Source organism: Clupea harengus, chromosome 15 (assembly GCF_900700415.2).
Source record: "Clupea harengus chromosome 15, Ch_v2.0.2, whole genome shotgun sequence".
Lineage (NCBI taxonomy): Eukaryota > Metazoa > Chordata > Actinopteri > Clupeiformes > Clupeidae > Clupea > Clupea harengus.
Window position 1 is genome coordinate 13,476,197 of NC_045166.1, and position 17,486 is coordinate 13,493,682.

At 45.8% G+C, this 17,486-nt stretch overlaps 1 protein-coding gene across 2 annotated transcripts in view; it reads left to right on the plus strand.

The window, feature by feature from the left end:
• Positions 1–415: 415 nt before the first annotated feature.
• The window catches only part of LOC105909558 (serine/threonine-protein kinase PAK 6-like), a 17,763-nt gene continuing 692 nt past the window's right edge, over positions 416–17,486 (plus strand). The window contains exons 1-8 of one of the 2 annotated variants that reach the window (XM_031582164.2): positions 416–890; positions 6,241–6,356; positions 9,107–9,343; positions 11,083–11,697; positions 13,045–13,533; positions 14,377–14,510; positions 16,417–16,543; positions 17,053–17,178. In XM_031582164.2, the coding sequence (XP_031438024.1) occupies positions 9,137–9,343; positions 11,083–11,697; positions 13,045–13,533; positions 14,377–14,510; positions 16,417–16,543; positions 17,053–17,178 (1,698 nt within the window). In that variant the 5' untranslated portion in view covers positions 416–890; positions 6,241–6,356; positions 9,107–9,136. Of the gene's footprint in view, positions 891–6,229; positions 6,357–9,106; positions 9,344–11,082; positions 11,698–13,044; positions 13,534–14,376; positions 14,511–16,416; positions 16,544–17,052; positions 17,179–17,486 lie in introns of those variants that run through there. The other variant, XM_042709946.1, reaches the window with a different exon arrangement.

A 17,486-nucleotide genomic window follows, 5' to 3' on the forward strand; every position in this document is an offset into this window, starting at 1 on the left:
AATTTCTGATTCTGGTGAGTGAATGTCTGAGGCATTCATCTGTAAAGAGCTTTGAGTGCTCTTTGAGTAGAAATATAGCTATATAAATGCAGTCCCATTTACCACAAGGACCAGTGTAGTTGGCATGTACCATGCTATTGGGTTGTGCTCTAATGCAATGGATTTATAAGGTGAGTATCCATTGGACACGTGTGATTGACATGTGCAGTGCTGATGTGTTGCATTTGTGATGTGATGGCTTCATGAGATCAGTATCCATCAGACCCGTGTGATTGACATGTATCGCATGCTGCTGGGTTAGTGGCTGCCACTTTCCCTCACTGGTTACTGATTAACAGCGCAGGGAGAAGGGAGTGGCTGCGGCCTCAGTCCTTATTTGAGGGAGATATATGGACTCTTGAGCAGTGCTGTAAGATAAGGCAGGACCTCCTGGTGGCACCCAGTCAGTGTCATGGCTGTTAGCACACACACAAGACCCCAGGGCTGGACATAAGGCACTCAACTCTCTCATGGCTGTGGGTTGGCTTTGAGTAGTAGCAACGACGTGGTGTTTCCAACACTGCCTGTGTGTGTGTTTGTTTTTGTGTGTGTGCAAACACTCAGAGCAGTGCCTGGGATGTGTCCTCTCATGCGACTCGGAAGAAACTCTGTGGTGCGGGGAGGAGCTTCTGTCAGGCTCGTTAAGCCAAGCTCGAGAGCCAAGAGCGGAGTGGAGTGGATGACGCTGTGACAGAGCCGTCTGACAAGGAGCCAGGTCATCTCTGCACGGCGTGCTTCCACGCCCCTGTGGGCTCGGGGACTGTGCAGTTTCCAGGCAAAGCAGTAAAGCTAGGTTTCTCAAAGAGCTTCCTACTGTGGCTGAGTCCAGTCCAGACTATGGCTTGCTTACAGTAAGTGAACTTTGGATTCAGTTAGTTCGAGGTCTTTCTCTGTTAGCGTCTTTGACATCTCTACCGACACCTTGCATGTTTATGTTGACATGTTTTCTTGTATATTGGCACACAAATATACTGTCTCTATGCTTTGTGCTTGTTCAGTTGTGGTGCAGATCTGCCTAATTTTTTTAACAGAACCGCCCAAATCCAATCCACAGAAAATGTGTTAGCCTATGACATTGTATGAGTAGTGTAGCACATGCATTTCCACTGAGCACAGGCCATGTGCTAAATGTGTTAGCCATTTAGACAGGACTATGAGTCCTATATGACACTATATGAGTAGTGTAGGACATGCATTTTTAAGACATAGGCCATGTCATCACTCAGTGCAGAGTAGGAAGTCTGTTGCTTTGATCTTGAGTCTTCAGGTGTGCTCCAGGTGTAACTAGAGCTGCAGGTGGTGGAGGTGGGGGGTCTGGTCGGGCAGGTGACCTCTGACCTCCCATGAGACCACACCTGAGGGGCTGTGGGGAGGGGTGGCGGGACAATGACATTCCTCACGGTGTCGCATGTTGCCTTGCAGCTTTTAATAACGACTGACTGCTAGGAAACAGCTTAGTGAGTGCAACTGTACACTTGTGCATTCATTATCTCCATTGCATTTTTACATAGCATTTTACACATAGTTTTCTTTTATTTCAATTCATGCACACTTACTCAATTGCACAAAACATGCAACAGTTGCTGCTGCCTATTAAGGACTTGTGGTATTGTTTGGCCTACAGAACCACACAGCCACAAACGCTTCCCTATTGAGCTGTATCCACCGCTAGTTAGTTTGCACAGCGAGCTGTTCCTGATAACACTTGCAAATGCAGGCTGCTCTTGCTGTGAGTCACCGACAGCAGAGCATGTCCCAGCCGGCTACAGTATGCGTGCACGCTGCATGTAACACCCCCGCCGGGGGAGCCTGAGGGGGAGGGACACGCCCAAATCAACGCAGAGCAAGTGGGAGCCTGCACAGCACAGCGTGGAGAGACCTGGGAAACGGCCTGCGTGCCTGTCTGTCTCTCTATCTGTGTGCCTGTCTGTCTCTCTATCTGTGTGCCTGCCCTGCCCAGCCCTGCCCTGCCTTGCCTGCCTGCCTCGCTCTCGTTCTCATTCTGCTGAGGAGGAGTGAACCTAAAGGAACCTCAAATACCAGGTGATGAGCCTCAGCCTCCGTTGCTTCTGACTCCGTCCCTCCGCTGTTAAGAGCGAGACGGTACATTGCTTTAATCTTGAACCGTTAACAGAATGGGTTTGAGTGGCTCTGAGGAACTGAATGGGTTTTGAGTGGCTCTGAATGGGAGAGGCGGTTGGAGAAATTCCTTCCCTCTCATGCAATGCAACTGAGAGGGGGACAGGTCAGGACAAAGAGGAGAACGAGCTGACGCTGGGAGAGGAATGAGAGGAGAGCGCCGTTAAGGAGATGTTTACGCTGGGAATGAGGAGCTGGAGTGCACTGGGGGTAAGAGGATTGCTGGGCAGACCTATCCTGACATTTTCACTGGCTTATTCCTACCCCATGGAGGTCAGGTCTAGGTGACAACAGGGAACATATTGGCCTTTTGGAGCTGTGACCTTTAACTACACAGACCTATTCCAAAGTTCTGCTATTTCCAGGGGGATATTACTTCTAGAACCTTTGGAACTTCAGTGTTCTGGTGATTCTAGAATGAAGCTGGTTATTTGGAATGGAAGAATTCAAGCTTATGGAGATTTTATTTCTGGCTGGCTCTGTAAGAACTGAAACAAAGGCTGAAACAGATATATGACTCATCAGGACTGGATCAGCTATTACACAAAGTTGACACAAAATGTCAACTTTGTTGGAACTAATTTTCAGCTTTGAGATTTATTCTAACACTGGTATGCATATCTCAAAACTACTGTAAAGAGAAACTGAGAATGTTTTGCCTTTAGGTCACTGCCATCGTTACTGTTTTTAATGTTTATTCCTCTGTTGTGTTAATGCAATGCAGGTCATAAAGGCAGTTTTTTTTTACATTCGTTTCACACTTGTCTCATACCATGTCCACTTTTTCAAAACTCTCACACACAGTGTGCTTTAAAGACACACACCTCAGCACATCAGGTAACCTTTCATGGAAAATGCAATACAATCACCAAAACTACTTTGTCACTCAGTGTACAATGAACTAAAAAACACCAACAACTTGAAGCATTGCAAAATGAATATATTATGTGTTGCCGTATCCTCTATTTTTGCATAGTTTAGACATCTCATTCAATACATATTGTGATACCAGACAAATACAGTGAAAGCACTATGCTACATTTTCAAGTGTGCAGACACTTTTCATTCCCAGTACAGTAAGTGAAACAACAACACATGAGACTACCACTAGAAGTGTCCTGCAGCCCTAATGCTGATTCGTTGTTTCCTCTGAATTTAGTGAAAAATTGAGTTTAAACTTCACATTTACTCTTGCCTTGAATCTTTAGAAAGAAATCTTCAGCACACCCTTACAATCCCCCATATTCCACAAATATTTCAAGACAAGCAGCTATCAAGAAACCAAGAACAAACTTTTTTGATCTGTTGGTTTTCCTGTCAGAATACTGTAGATACCACTTTTGAGTGTGGCAGTCTTAGGGACAACTACATCGACATTTTGCCAAATTTGCTGTAGTGTACTGGTGGTAGAAATTGACTGAGACAGGTATTCAGGTATTACAGTTGAAGTCACTAAGTCTGCTGAGGTGATAAATGTGTGAAGTGTTTGAAAAAGTGGACATGGTATTGAGAGGAATGTGAAAATGACTGTAAATAAGTGTTGCATACAACCCTTTCTCTCACTGGCACTGCTCACACTAAACACTGTGTTATATTTGACTTTACAAGAGTCATGTAATTTAGCTTAATCTTCTTAAAGATGCAGTATAATTACTAACCTGAGGCTTGATATGCAGGGAGTCATTATTAACTGACATGACATTTTACCTGTTAGCAAATTGTACAAAGGCAACCTAATTGATGGAATGTGATTCATGAATTTCTGCAAAGACGTTAAACAGAGCCAGAAACCTTGAAAGTGCTCCAAACTGCTACTATAGTGTAGCCATTCACTTTTTCCAATCATTTTCACACTTGTCTCAATACCATGTCCACTTTTTCAAAACTCTTAATGCAGTGGGGTTTTAAAGACACACACCTGAGCACATCAGTTAACCTTTGGTGCTAAATGCACTACATACAACCACCAAAACACTTCATACCTCACCCAAAAGTGACTCATGCTGCCATAACTATAGCATATGCTCTCTCCCATTGAACTGTGTGTGTGTGTGTGTGTGTGTGTGTGTGTGTGTGTGTGTGTGTGTGTGTGTGTGTGTGTGTGTGTGTGTGTGTGTGTGTGTGTGTGTGTGTGTGTGTGTGTGTGTGTGTGTGTGTGTTTGTGTTTGAGACTTACACCCTGCCATGGGTCTCACACCCACAGGACACTTAAGAACTTGTGTCACCATCCGCAACCAAACACAAAGCCTGAGTGGAGATGGTTTATACTGCACTTATATTATTCAACCAGTTAGGTTAGTGTGTGTGAGAGAGACAGAGAGATCATTTATGTGTGTATGTGTGTGTTTGTGTGCGTCTCTTTGTGTTTGTCTGTGTGTGTATGTGTGTGAGAGAGAGAGAGAGAGAGAAAGAGAGTTTGCTTGTGTGTGTGTGTGTGTGTGTGAGAGAGAGAGAGAGAGAAAGAGAGTTTGCTTGTGTGTGTGTGTGTGTGTGATCCCCTCTCACACCCATTTCTGTGAGAGGGCGTTGTGTTGGATAATGTGTCATCAGTCTCCTGAGTGCTGCTCACTTTTGCTCACCTACTCTGAGGGGTTTTGTAGTACACACACACACATACACACGCACACACACACACACACATACACACACATACACACGCACACACACACATGCATACGCACAGACACACACACACACACACACACACACACACACACACACACACAGCTGTTCATAGCCCTTGTGTGTTGTTCATTCTGGCTGCTGCAGTTTCTAGGGCCTGTAATCTGTGACTGGTTTTCACAGGATGAGTTGAGGACTCACTGTTTGATTGGTCATTTGTCATTTCAGTTGTTGTTTGTCGTCAGCTGTTCACTACAGCACGGGAAACACATAATCATTGCACGGGAAACACATCATCATTGCACGGGAAACACATCATCATTGCACAGGAAACACATCATCATTGCACGGGAAACACATAATCATTGCACAGGAAACACATCATCATTGCACGGGAAACACATAATCATTGCACGGGAAACACATAATCATTGCACAGGAAACACATCATCGTTGCACAGGAAACACATCATCATTGCACAGAAAACACATCATCATGGCACGGGAAACACATAATCATTGCACGGGAAACACATAATCATTGCACAGGAAACACATCATCATTGCACAGAAAACACATCATCATTGCACAGAAAACACATCATCATGGCACAGGAAACACATCATCACTGCACAGAAAACACATCTTCATTGAACAGAAAACACATCATCATGGCACAAGAAACACATCATCATGGCACAGGAAACACATCATTATGGCACAGGAAACACATCATCATGGTACAGGAAACACATCATTATGGCACAGGAAACACATCATCATGGTACAGGAAACACATCATCATGGCACAGGAAACACATCATCATGGCACAGGAAACACATCATCATGGCACAGGAAACACAGGGCTAGGAGGAGCGGAGTGTGTTTGAGCATGTATGTACTGTTTGACTGGGAATGATGAGCAGGCTGTGCAGGGTTCTGTGATAATCTAAAAATATATAGAGAACACGTGCACACACACACACGCGCGTGCACACACACATGCGCACACGCACACACAGACACGCGCGCGCACACACACGCACACACAGACACGCGCGCACACACACACACGCACACACATACACACACGCGCACACACACACACAGACAAAGTGTGTCACAGGGGGCCACATCCCATTGTCACACCCTCCAGCTCCAGGCCAAGCCTGTCCTTTGAGTGAAACTTAAAGAGGATCCAGAGGGCCTCTGTGGCTCTGCGACAGGTGGATGAGGAGAGGAACGGCCAGAAAATGGGACTACACCCTGCCCCCTAATTCCTCTTCTCCTCATGTTCTCCTTTCTCTCTCTCTCTCTCTCTCTCTCTCTCTATCTCTCTCTCTCTCTCCCTTGCTGTCCGGCGTGCTCTGTCTTTCTCTCTCTCTGTCCCTCACTTGCTTTCACTCTTTTTTTCTCTATCTCTCTCTCTCTCCATCAGATCACTGTTGACTAAGAAGGAGGAAACCGTGGGAACAATGGAATAACTGACTGACTCACCTCAAACAAGTTTGGGAAAAGTAAACAAAATCCAACAATTGAAAAAACAACAAACCGGTAAGACTGCTCAGCAGCATTTAGTTGAATATACTGTCATTACACAGCAATTTATGCTCTTTCATTATCCTCTCAAGCTGTCACTTTAACACCCTCGTTACTGGAGTCTTTTACTTTTACTTTTACTTTTACTTTTACTTGTATCTTTAGAAAGGTTTTAATCAAAACAGATCAAAATCAAATATTTACTTATTAAAAAAAGTATTATTAACTTATTATTAAAATGTATGTCAGGTTGGTCCTGTCTGACCGGAACCACAAGAAGTGTAACTGTGGCGAACATGAGGATTAATGTCCCACACACACACACACACACACACACAAACACACACACACACAAACACACACACACACACACACACACACACACACACACACACACACACACACGCTGGCATGAGTCTGGCTCTGCCCAGGCCCAGATCTGTTGCCGGTGTGGCTGCCGTCTTGGTCGTGACTAACGCAGCCTGATATCCTGGTCATGTGCTTAGCTTTCAGGGAGGGGTGTACATTCAGCTTGGGTAAACATGCAGTGCGCTCCTGTGCAGGTAACATATGGCTATGACTCAGTTATATGGCGGCAGTATATCATGCTGTTGGAGCCACGCATGGTTTAAAACTGAACACAGCTAAACCTTTCAGGGTCAAGGGTCAAGGTCTCACATCCTTCTAGCAGAGCAGATTTTTAACCCTTTCACAGAACAGGAAGCAAATGCATCACATGCTGGGTTTGAACACAAGTGAGCAGAAAGTGAGAGTTGTCATGTGAAAGTAAAATTAATGCACAGTGAGTTTGTCAGAGGTTCGTTGCAGAGGTGTATTACTATAACTAACTTCATCGTCTAAATGCAAGATATTTGCCATAGGTCTTTTGTAACTAACTGGCAAATTACTGTCACTGAACTAACTTCATTGATTTGTCAGCAGTGTGCATTTGGCAGACAATTTCATCCAAAGCGACTTACAACTGAGGAGCAATAACTGTACAAGTAATTTGCCAGTTAGTTACAAAAGACCTATGGCAAATATCTCACCTTTAGACGATGAAGTTAGTAATAGTTTACCCTCCTGGTAATTTAATGCTCCTTGTGAAAAGGGGAGCAAGTTTGACTGTGTTGTAAATGTGCAGAATACTGCGCAGACCTGCTATGTAAAAGTGTAGAGGACCATTGCTGTTCTGCCCTTGTAACCACAGACCAGTGGGACCCCCCACTGGTGAGGTCAATCTCACTGATGGCCAGTTATTTGTTTTAGCACGAGTGATTGTAGTGTAGTGCAGTGCAGATCTAAAAATAACCGCCAGTACTCAGCTGGATGCAGCCTGCTCTGTGGTGGACCAGGCTCACAGTTGACACAGGAACATCAGGACACAATTCACTGAACTGACCTAGTTAGCAGTCAGCTAATACGTCCAGCATTCCCAGCATTCCAAGTTACCCCAACTACCCCAGATACCCCAGCCACCCCAGATACCCCAGCCACCTCAGATATCCCAGCAGTCAGCTAATAAGCCCATCATTCCCAGCCACCCCAACTACCCCAGATACCCCAGTCACCCCAGCCTCCCCAGCTACCCCAGCAGTGAGCTAATAACCTTGGCATACCCAGCTACCACAGCAAGCCCCGAGCCATCCTCCAGGTCCTGGCTGAACTCATGTGAATTGAACGCCGATGTTTGTCGCATGTTTGTGTGTTGAACATGTCCCCACAGTACAGTTGGCACAGTCTCATAGCCAGAGTCTCTTCACAGAGAGGCAGGCAGACAGGCTGGCAGAGAGACAGGCAGGCAGAGAGACATGCAGGCAGACAGGCACGCAGTTAGGTAGAGATGAGAGCAAAGAGCATTATTTACTCCTATGTTTGAATGATATTATCCTTGTAGGTTCAAAGTTTTTCATTTCTGACTGACTAACTGTCTGAGGGTTATGTATTCCTCCATTTTGAATGGTCTTGATGTCTGTTTAAGCGTACCTGAATCTTGTTGTGTGTTGTTTATTGTCTGAGTGTGTCAGGATGAATTATTCCCTTGTGTGTTCTGAGTTATTCCTAAATCTTGTATGTTGTTTATTGTCTGAGTGTGTCAGTGTGAGTTATTCCCTTGTGAAACCAGTAGGGGTGGATACGGGGTGACAGATGGGTTTCGCTGTGTTGAGTCGAGGCTGTGCCTGCATACCAGCTGCGGCCTGTTCATTGGCACAGGCAGGGGGGTGTGGTACTGCTTCCTACCGCCCCTCCCCCTTCTCCCCTCCTCCCCCGCCTCCCGGTCTCTCGCTCACCTGAGCTCAGGTGTTCCCTTCTAGCTACGCCAGCTGACACGGCAGACGCTGCTGTCACTGATGGGGGTTTAGGGCAGCTCAGGGCAGTTTTGTTGTTTTAGATTGTTGTGTTTTGCTTGTGGTTGCTCTGTGGAGTGGCAGACACACGTGGGAGTGTCACAGTGCAGCTAGAGTGTCTGTGGTGGAGCCAGAGAGTTCCTGTCTGGCTGCTGCCGTCATCTGCACTCCTGCCAGCCAGTTATCTGCTTTTCCGTTGTGTGACAGTCACTCTCATCGCCGGGTGTCGTTTGCGCTGCTGTCAGACTCTTCTCTGGCAGTCGTCTGCGTCCCGATCAGTCATCCATGCTCCTGTCAGGCGGTTGCTGGTGACTACGCTCTCGTGTACATCTCGCTCTGGTGGGCGCCATCATGGCTTGGGAGGAGAAGGTGAGGAGGTCGCGCCGTAACCGGACCCTCCCCTCTTGTCTGCCCCAGGTGCTTACACCGTGCCTGCCCCCCCCGGAGATGTTCCGCCGGAAGAAGAAGCGGAGGAGGCCGGAGATCTCGGCGCCGCGGGACTTCCAGCACCGAGTGCACACCTCCTTCGACAAGGCGCAGGGCTGCTACATGGGGCTGCCGCCTCAGTGGCAGAGCCTCATCGACACGCTCAAGAGGCCCAAACCAATGGTGGACCCCTCCACCGTCACGCCTATGGAGCTCATCCCCAGGAAGGTACATCAAGTGTGTGTGTGTCAGTGAGTGTGTGTGTGTGTGTGTGTGTGTGTGTGTGTGTGTGTGTGTGTGTGTGTGTGTGTGTGTGTGTATGTCTGTGTTTGTTTGCACGTGTGTATGTGTGTGTATGTCTCTGTATGTGTGTGTGTTTGTGTGTGATACCTTCTCACACCCATGTGTGTGTATGTGTGTCAGAGAACAGACAGGGGTGTTATTGAGAGGATATGAAAGCCTACGTGTTTAAATAAACATAAATAAAAAGCCAGAATCTTTGCTCAAAGTTGAATCTATTATATGATCTTGGTGGTGTGTGCATGTATTAGTTTTTGCTGTGTGTGTGCTTGTTGATGAAGAGAAGAAGAACCTCGTGACCAGTCAGAAGAGATTTGGCCCAGGTGTCAGGTGGCGTGCCATCTGAGGCACTTACTGCGATTGTCAATGTGTTTAGTAAAAGACACAGAGAGCTTACTTGAATGCAGTCACTTGAAGAAACAGTCTGGATTCCTTTGCCTCTTTATCTTTGTTCTCGCTGCTTTAGCGAAGGGGATGCCCGGGGCTTGGTATGAAAGTTAATATGTTATCTGTCACTGGGACAAACACACGGGGAAGTTGAAGGGCCAGTTTTCTCGAAGGTGTCCTTCCTTGCTTGGGGGAACGTTCGACCCGAGACCTGCGAAAAAGGAAGAGCTGGCTTAGCTGCTTAGCAGCGTGTTTCACTTCCTGAAGAGGAAAGAAGTGTTGTTTATTTTGGAAGGACGTTCACGATTGGGTCCTTTTTCGCTGACTGAATAACCAGCACATGTTGTTGCGGGTGTTGTTTTAAGGTGAATCAATCAGGAAGTTAGTTAGCTCAGGGCTCAAAGGGTCCTGACTTGTGCGTGAGGTACTTAATGCTGTGGATGTGTTTACTTTAGTAAGCTCTGCCTTTGAGAATTGTTTAGAGGTGCTTGGTTGTACTCAATAATGCAAATAAACATCCCACCCTATTGCCATCAATATTAATTCCCCCATCATTTGAATATTTCTATTTGCTGGTTGACTGCACGGCGATCAATGTTTTCCGAATGGCCTCAGGCTTGGCGGATCACAGTGACATCGACCTTGCTGTTGTTGCTAGCCCCCAATATGTGTCTAAAATTGCTTCACTGATAAAATACAACAGAGTGTTCGCTAGAGCCCTACAGAGTGCTTCATCTCAGTCATTTCACTGCATATATGGGTCCTAATGTTAGGATTACTCTGTGTGTTTACCCGTGTACTGCTACAGAAGGCCTCTGTGTCCTTATTCTTTGTGAGGTGCTTCAGTGAGCCAACTCACTTCAGTGCTCTGCAGTGCCACTACTTCTGCTGTGGGGTCCAGGTCCAGTGAATGATGTCTCTATATGCTCCTACTGGCTTTAGAGGACATACTGCACAGTCTACCATACTGTCAAAAGAGATGTTTATATGTACGAGTGTGTGTGTGTATGTGTGTGTTTCTGCCCCCACCATAATGTGTGTGTGTGACTCCGTTACTCAGACCATGATGCATGATGAGTAAGTGTGTGTGAGTGTGTGTGTGTGTGTGTCCCCTAGACCTTCATGTGTGAGAGCAAGTGTGTGTGTGTGTGTGTGTGTGTGTGTGTGTGTGTGTCCTACACCATCATGTGTGAGAGTAAGTGTGTGTGTTTGTGTGATGGTTCTCTGTCCATCAGACCACTATGCATGAGAATAAGTGTGTGTGTGTCTCTGGCTCCCAGACCATCGTGCGTGGGAGCTTCATCGGTCACAGTGACTACATCTCCGCCGTCCTCTCCCAGATGGCCCGCCTCTCCGTCTCCAGCTCCAACTCCCTCCGCCGGACCAGCCCATCACTGCGGAAACGCGCCAAGTCCATGGGCCGCATTGGCGAGGTCTCAGAGGGCAATGTGTACCAGTACGAGGAGGTGAACGCGGCGGTGCGAGGGCGGGCAAGCCTGGCGGCAGACTTGGAGGAGAGGATGAGGAATGTCCGCAGTGAGAGTGGCAGCCCGCGGTCCCCTGGCAGAACCAGCGCCACGCTGCAGCCCAACGGCGTCGTCCCCCGCGCCAAGTCTGTGCACGAGGTGTGTCTCGACCCCATTGCCCCGCCCAAGACCACACCCAGGGGAGCCGCGCCCCCACCTCTGATCGGACAGTATGCACGCAGCGAGGCACCCCGTGCTCAGTCAATCAGCATGGCTCAAAGGAGCAATGCGGCCAATCAGAGGCCTGCTTCCTGTTTCCTGAACCACTCACCCTCCAATCACACACCCAGTAAGGTTAACCTCAGCCTCAAGCTGGATGGCATCTCCATGGAACCTCCAAGAAGGCCTCACTCTTCCTATGACCCCAAGGTCAGAAACCTCTTTCACTTTTTGTCTTTTTTCCGTTTTCCTTAGTAATGAGTTTTGGTCTAAAACTGGCATGCTAACTTCCTAAAAGGCTTGCAGAAACCTGGCAAACACTAACAACAGCACAGTTGGCATTGATAAAAGCTTACTGTTATGTTAACTGGTGTCTTTTAGTGATGTTTACTATGAAAGCTTTTCTTACATTTTCGTGGAGTGGTCCATACCTTACAAAGTGGTACATTTCTACATACTGTTGCTTTGATGCAACTACCGGTACATTCATTTATTTTTAGCTGCCAGACAAATAGTGGATTTCAAATTTTCGCAGGATGATTTAGCAGGATAGGCTTAGTAGGGTGTAGTGACGGAAAGAGTCCCTCATCTTTCAGTGGCTGGTAAGCTGACTCTGAGTGGTTAATAATGTATTGGCTGTTCTGTGTGTAACTGAAGCAGGGGAGAGTCTGTGCTTTTGCTCACAATCCGCTACTGAGGAACTTCGTTTGCAAAAAGTCAGCGGAAGAGCCGCGCGACGAGCTGTGCAATAAAAACGACTCCAGATATGAGGGCGGTCTGTTTGTGAAAAAGCTGAGTCCGTGTATAGAATGCGGTTCAGCTATGTGGTCTGATAATAACTGTATGGAATTCTAGAGGTTTGCATGACAGGGTTGTCATAGCAGCCTTTATAATCCCCTCTCAGCTGCATTCTCCCTTAAGACCGGCGGTCTTCATGTGATATTTTATGATCACAGAATCAGGTTTGGTTTGTAACTGTAGATAACCCAAGCCTCCTGTCACTCAGTGGTATGTGCTGGGAAAGCTCTACACTGATACACATAACACATACAGCTAAACACACACTTTCAACATGGTGGCTGTGTGCTGTGTGTGCTGTACTATGCTTTACACTTCTGCCATTTGCAAGTCACTGCAGTAAATGCAACACTGACAATCCCTTAATTAACACGAGAGTCTGAGTTCATATGAAGAGTGTTTTTTTAGACAAGGTCAGTGACTTATTTTGAAAAGAGCGTGATCTATCTCTACTGAGAGTACAGCACTTTAAATACACATCAGACATGTTTATTTTCACACTAAATTTACATTAGATATATTTATTGTCAAAGTAGATTCACATCAGAAATGTTTATTGTCACAGTAGATTCACATCAGAAATGTTTATTGTCAAAGTAGATTCACATCAGAAATGTTTATTGTCACAGTAGATTCACATCAGATATGTTTATTGTCACAGTACCCAAATGTTGCATCAAAACGACGGTTTACACTGGTGAGCTTTTGCTTGTGTGAGTATATGAACTCCTTGTGACATCATATCCTGTGTTGCGACAGATAAACTTGACAGCCTACGCAGCCATCACCCGGCCCAACTGCACCAGCACTCCCAAATCTGCCCTCCGATCGTCCCTTCATCCAGTCTCACGCCCCTTCTCCAGCCTCTCTGTGGGCCCACCCACAGGCTGGGGAGAGGCGCAGTCCCACGGTCACCTCCAGAGCCCGAGACAGGAGGACCTGCGTCCCTCCCCAGCGGGGTCTTCCTCTGCTGGGCCGGTGGGTTCTGGCTCCCCCTGCCTCCGACCAGCCAAGACCCCGTCCCCCGAGCCGGAGCTGCCCAATGTGACGCACGAGCAGTTCAAGACGGCGCTGCAGATGGTTGTGGACAAGGGGGATCCGCGGGCCTACCTGGAGAACTTCGTCAAGATTGGCGAGGGCTCGACCGGGGTGGTGTGCATCGCACGGGAGAGGAACACGGGGCGGCAGGTCGCAGTAAAGATGATGGACCTGCGCAAGCAGCAGAGGAGGGAGCTACTCTTCAATGAGGTGTGTGTCTGTGTGTGTGTGTTTATGTATGTGTGCATGTTTATATGGGTGTGTGTGTGTGTGTGTGTGTTTATATGTGTGTGCGTGTGTATATATGTGTGTGTGTGTGCGTATGTATGTGAGTGTGTGTGTTTATGTGTGTGTGTGTCGGTGTGTGTGTGTGTTTATATATGTGTGTGGCTGCATGTGTGTTTGTGTGTGTTTTATGAATGTGTATGGTGGGAAGGGACAATCCTAAGTCCCTAGTTGTGGCATTCCTATACTGTATTCTCTGAGGTAAGATATCACCAAAAGCAACCGAATCTATATAAGTATTCTTAAGTGAAGTTGTGATAAAAAAGGCTTTCTGATCTGATCTCCTCTAAAGCTATCATCAATGTAATGCATATGATGGTTAGGGGCTCTGAGGTCTTTGATGATATGAGGTTGACCTCAGTTACCTAAGATTGATATCTACTCCCTCTGTTCTTTGATTCTTTTTGGACTCAGATGATGAAATGGGTGCAGGTTTTGCCATCCCGTGATGATGCCCTACTGTGGCGTTGACGACCTGTAATGTTAATGTCCTTTGATGTTGACGTCCTGTAATGCTGATATTCTGTGATGTTGATGATCTTTTGACATCCAGTGACGTTGATGTTCAGTAATGTTGGTGTTATCATCCTTTAATGTTGACGTTGATGTTGATGTCGATGTCCTGTGCTGTGTTGAGAATGTCCTGTAATGTTGACGTCCTGTGAGGTCGATGTCCTGAACAGAGTCGACAATGTTCTGTGATGTTGACATCCTCTGATGCTGATTTTATTGTTGTTGTTGTTGTTGTTGTTGTTGTTGTTGATGCAGGTGGTGATCATGAGGGACTACAGACATAAGAATGTAGTGGAGATGTACAAGAGCGCCCTGGTGGAGGAGGAGCTGTGGGTTGTCATGGAGTACCTGCAGGGCGGCGCTCTCACCAACATCGTCTCAGAAACAAGGTAAGAGACAGGGGACACGAGGAAGGCGAAATACTACACACCGTCTGCAAAATATCAACTCCATGTTCCATGTTGCTCACTAAAGCTGCCAGGAGAGTTTGAGTTGGATTTGCTTTTTTTATACCAGAGGAACACATATAAACATTCAGTATGGGATAGTCCCAGTGTGAGTGTACAACTTAATGCATGTCCCAGAAGGATAGTATTCAGTTGGTGGATTCAGATGCAAACTCTTTACAGTTTTTTCCAATCATTTTCACACTTGTCTCAATACAATATCCACTTTTTCAAAAGTCTTCATACAGTGGACTTTACAGACACACACCTCAGCATCATCAGTTCATTGCACATTGAGTGATAAAGTAGTTTAATGGGAGAGAGCATATGCTATAATTATGGCAGCATGAGTCACTTTTGGGTGAAGTATGAAGTGTTTTTGCACCAAATGGTTAACTGATGTGCTGAGGTCCACTGTGTGAAGGGTTTTAAAGAAATGGACATTGTATTGACACAAGTGTGAAAATGGTTGGAAACTGTTTTGAACAGAGTACCTAAATGTCTGGAAAAAATTGCTGTAGTTGCACAAAGCTTTGCTGGTGGTGAACATTAGCCTGACGATGTCATACTCATAATTCTAGTCAGAATATGAGTCTGATACCACTCCAATGGGCTGTGATTATAGGGCGTGTTTCAACCGAACCAGGAGAAAAAATGCCCAATTGGTTCACTCAATTGGTTACCTACAACCAATCAGAACAACGTAGTATGTGACCAGGGCCAGCTGATAAATTAAACTTTTACCGGATCCCGTAGGAAGGAAGGCAAAAACATCTTTTCGATTGACAAATGCCTTGATCGCGTTTCTCTGTTCCTCTTTCAAAATGAATGCACTGTCAATGTCTAAATGGACTCGAATCTATACATTTCAGCTCTCCAGCGGCAGCCATGTTTGTTGAAAACGAATTCAACCCGTGTGTTGATTACGTTACTGTTGATCATCTGTCCATCATCGTATAAAGCCCGCCTTGACAATTTGATTGGTCCGGCAATTTCTGATTGTATCTAAGCAATGCAAAAGTATCCACAGTTTAATTCACATAGTCTACTGATATTGTGAATGTGTTTTGAAAACGTGTACATGGTATTGAAACAAGTGTGAAAATGATTGTAAAAAAAACTGTAATTATGCACAGTCACTACCTGTTTATATCTAATTGTAAAGACCAGTCTAGATGGCTAGAAGTTAATCCTGCAGCATTAAGCTTAGATAGCAGCACTGTGACACACACTCCAGGACACCTATGACTGAGTGGATGAAACGACAGAGGGGATCAATTTAACCTCAACCGGACACAAGGGGGCGACACCAACCTCTTTTCAGTTAGTCAGTCAGTTTGTCAAAATTATTTGCCCAAGATCCAACACTCAAATGATCCACTGACACTAATGAAAGGTTGCTTCCAAAGGAAGAGGTAAACATCAACTTGTCAAATGATTCTCAGATGAATGACTAAATTACGCTGGGCTTTGTGAAGGAAATTAGACTCTTCCTATGGAAAGACGTGTTTGAATTGTGGTCGAGTTGTGCTGTCCAGCTATCATTTAGGCCCTGACATAGCTGTAATTCTATCATTGGTGTGTATACTTACATGCACGCATGTATTTCTTCTTCTGTGCGTGTGCGTGTGTGTGTTTGTGTGCATGTGTGTGCATGGTTTGTATGGTGTGGGTGTGGGTTTGGATGTGTGTGTGTGTGTGTGTGTGTTTTGTGTGTATATGAATGTCGTTTGTGTTGTGTGTGTATGTGTGTGTGTTTGTGTGTGTATGTCGTTTGTGTTGCGTGTGTGTGTGTGTGTGTGTGTGTATGTTGTTTGTGTTGTGTGTGTGTGTGTGTGTGTGTTTGCAGGCTAAATGAGGAGCAGATAGCTACAGTATGTGAGGCAGTTCTTCAGGCTCTGGCTTATCTTCACTCTCAGGGGGTCATCCACAGAGACATCAAGAGTGACTCCATACTCCTAACAGTGGATGGGAGGGTAAGACAGATGTAGTTCTCTACAGCCCTCTACTCTAAAAAAAAAGATTTCTGCGACTAGCTCTCACTTAAGCAGCACTGTTCATCGTTCAACTAGCTCTTTTTTAAATAGTCCTGTTAACTAGCATTGTTCATCATTCAATAAGCTCTCGTTTAACTAGCTCTCACATAACTAGCACTGATCTCACATAACTAGCACTGTTCTGAGTAAATGTAAATACAGTATTTTGAGGTTGTGACTTTACCACAAATCTCATGGACAAGGGCAAATATATGCAAATGTCTTACAGGGCAGCTATAATGGTTAAACAGTAGAGAGATTTGTATTTGTATTTGTAAGAATGATGATTATAATTAATTATAACGATAAATAAGTCAGTAAGAATGTATAACAATGTTGACATGACAGAATCAAAAGAGTACTAATCTGTGAGCTAGTGATATGAATACTCCTTTCATTGTATGAATTGTGATGTTTTGAAACTCTTTTGCATGTTATTTTCTCCTCAGATAAAGCTGTCAGATTTTGGCTTCTGTGCTCAGATCAGTAAGGACATCCCCAAGAGGAAGTCTCTGGTGGGGACGCCATATTGGATGGCGCCAGAGGTCGTTTCTAAGACACCATATGGCCCTGAGGTGATGCCCACTGCTGTTGTGTATATCATCCCCCCTCCCCACCACCACCACCGTAACGTTCCTCTGCTGTTGTGTCTATATCCGCGTGCCCCCCCCCCCACACTAGAACGTTCCTCAACACCATTTAAGTCCACATTTAAACTAGGGCTGCGCTGCTGCCTGTCCAGACACAGAGTGCGGAGACTGGGGGTAGAGAGGGGACAATTTCACACCTCTTTATCAGAACATGAGAGAGACAGAGAGAGGAGGGCAAGGAAGAGAGAGTGAGTTATAAAAGTCCTCTAGGAGAGGTCATTTGTAGTTGTTAA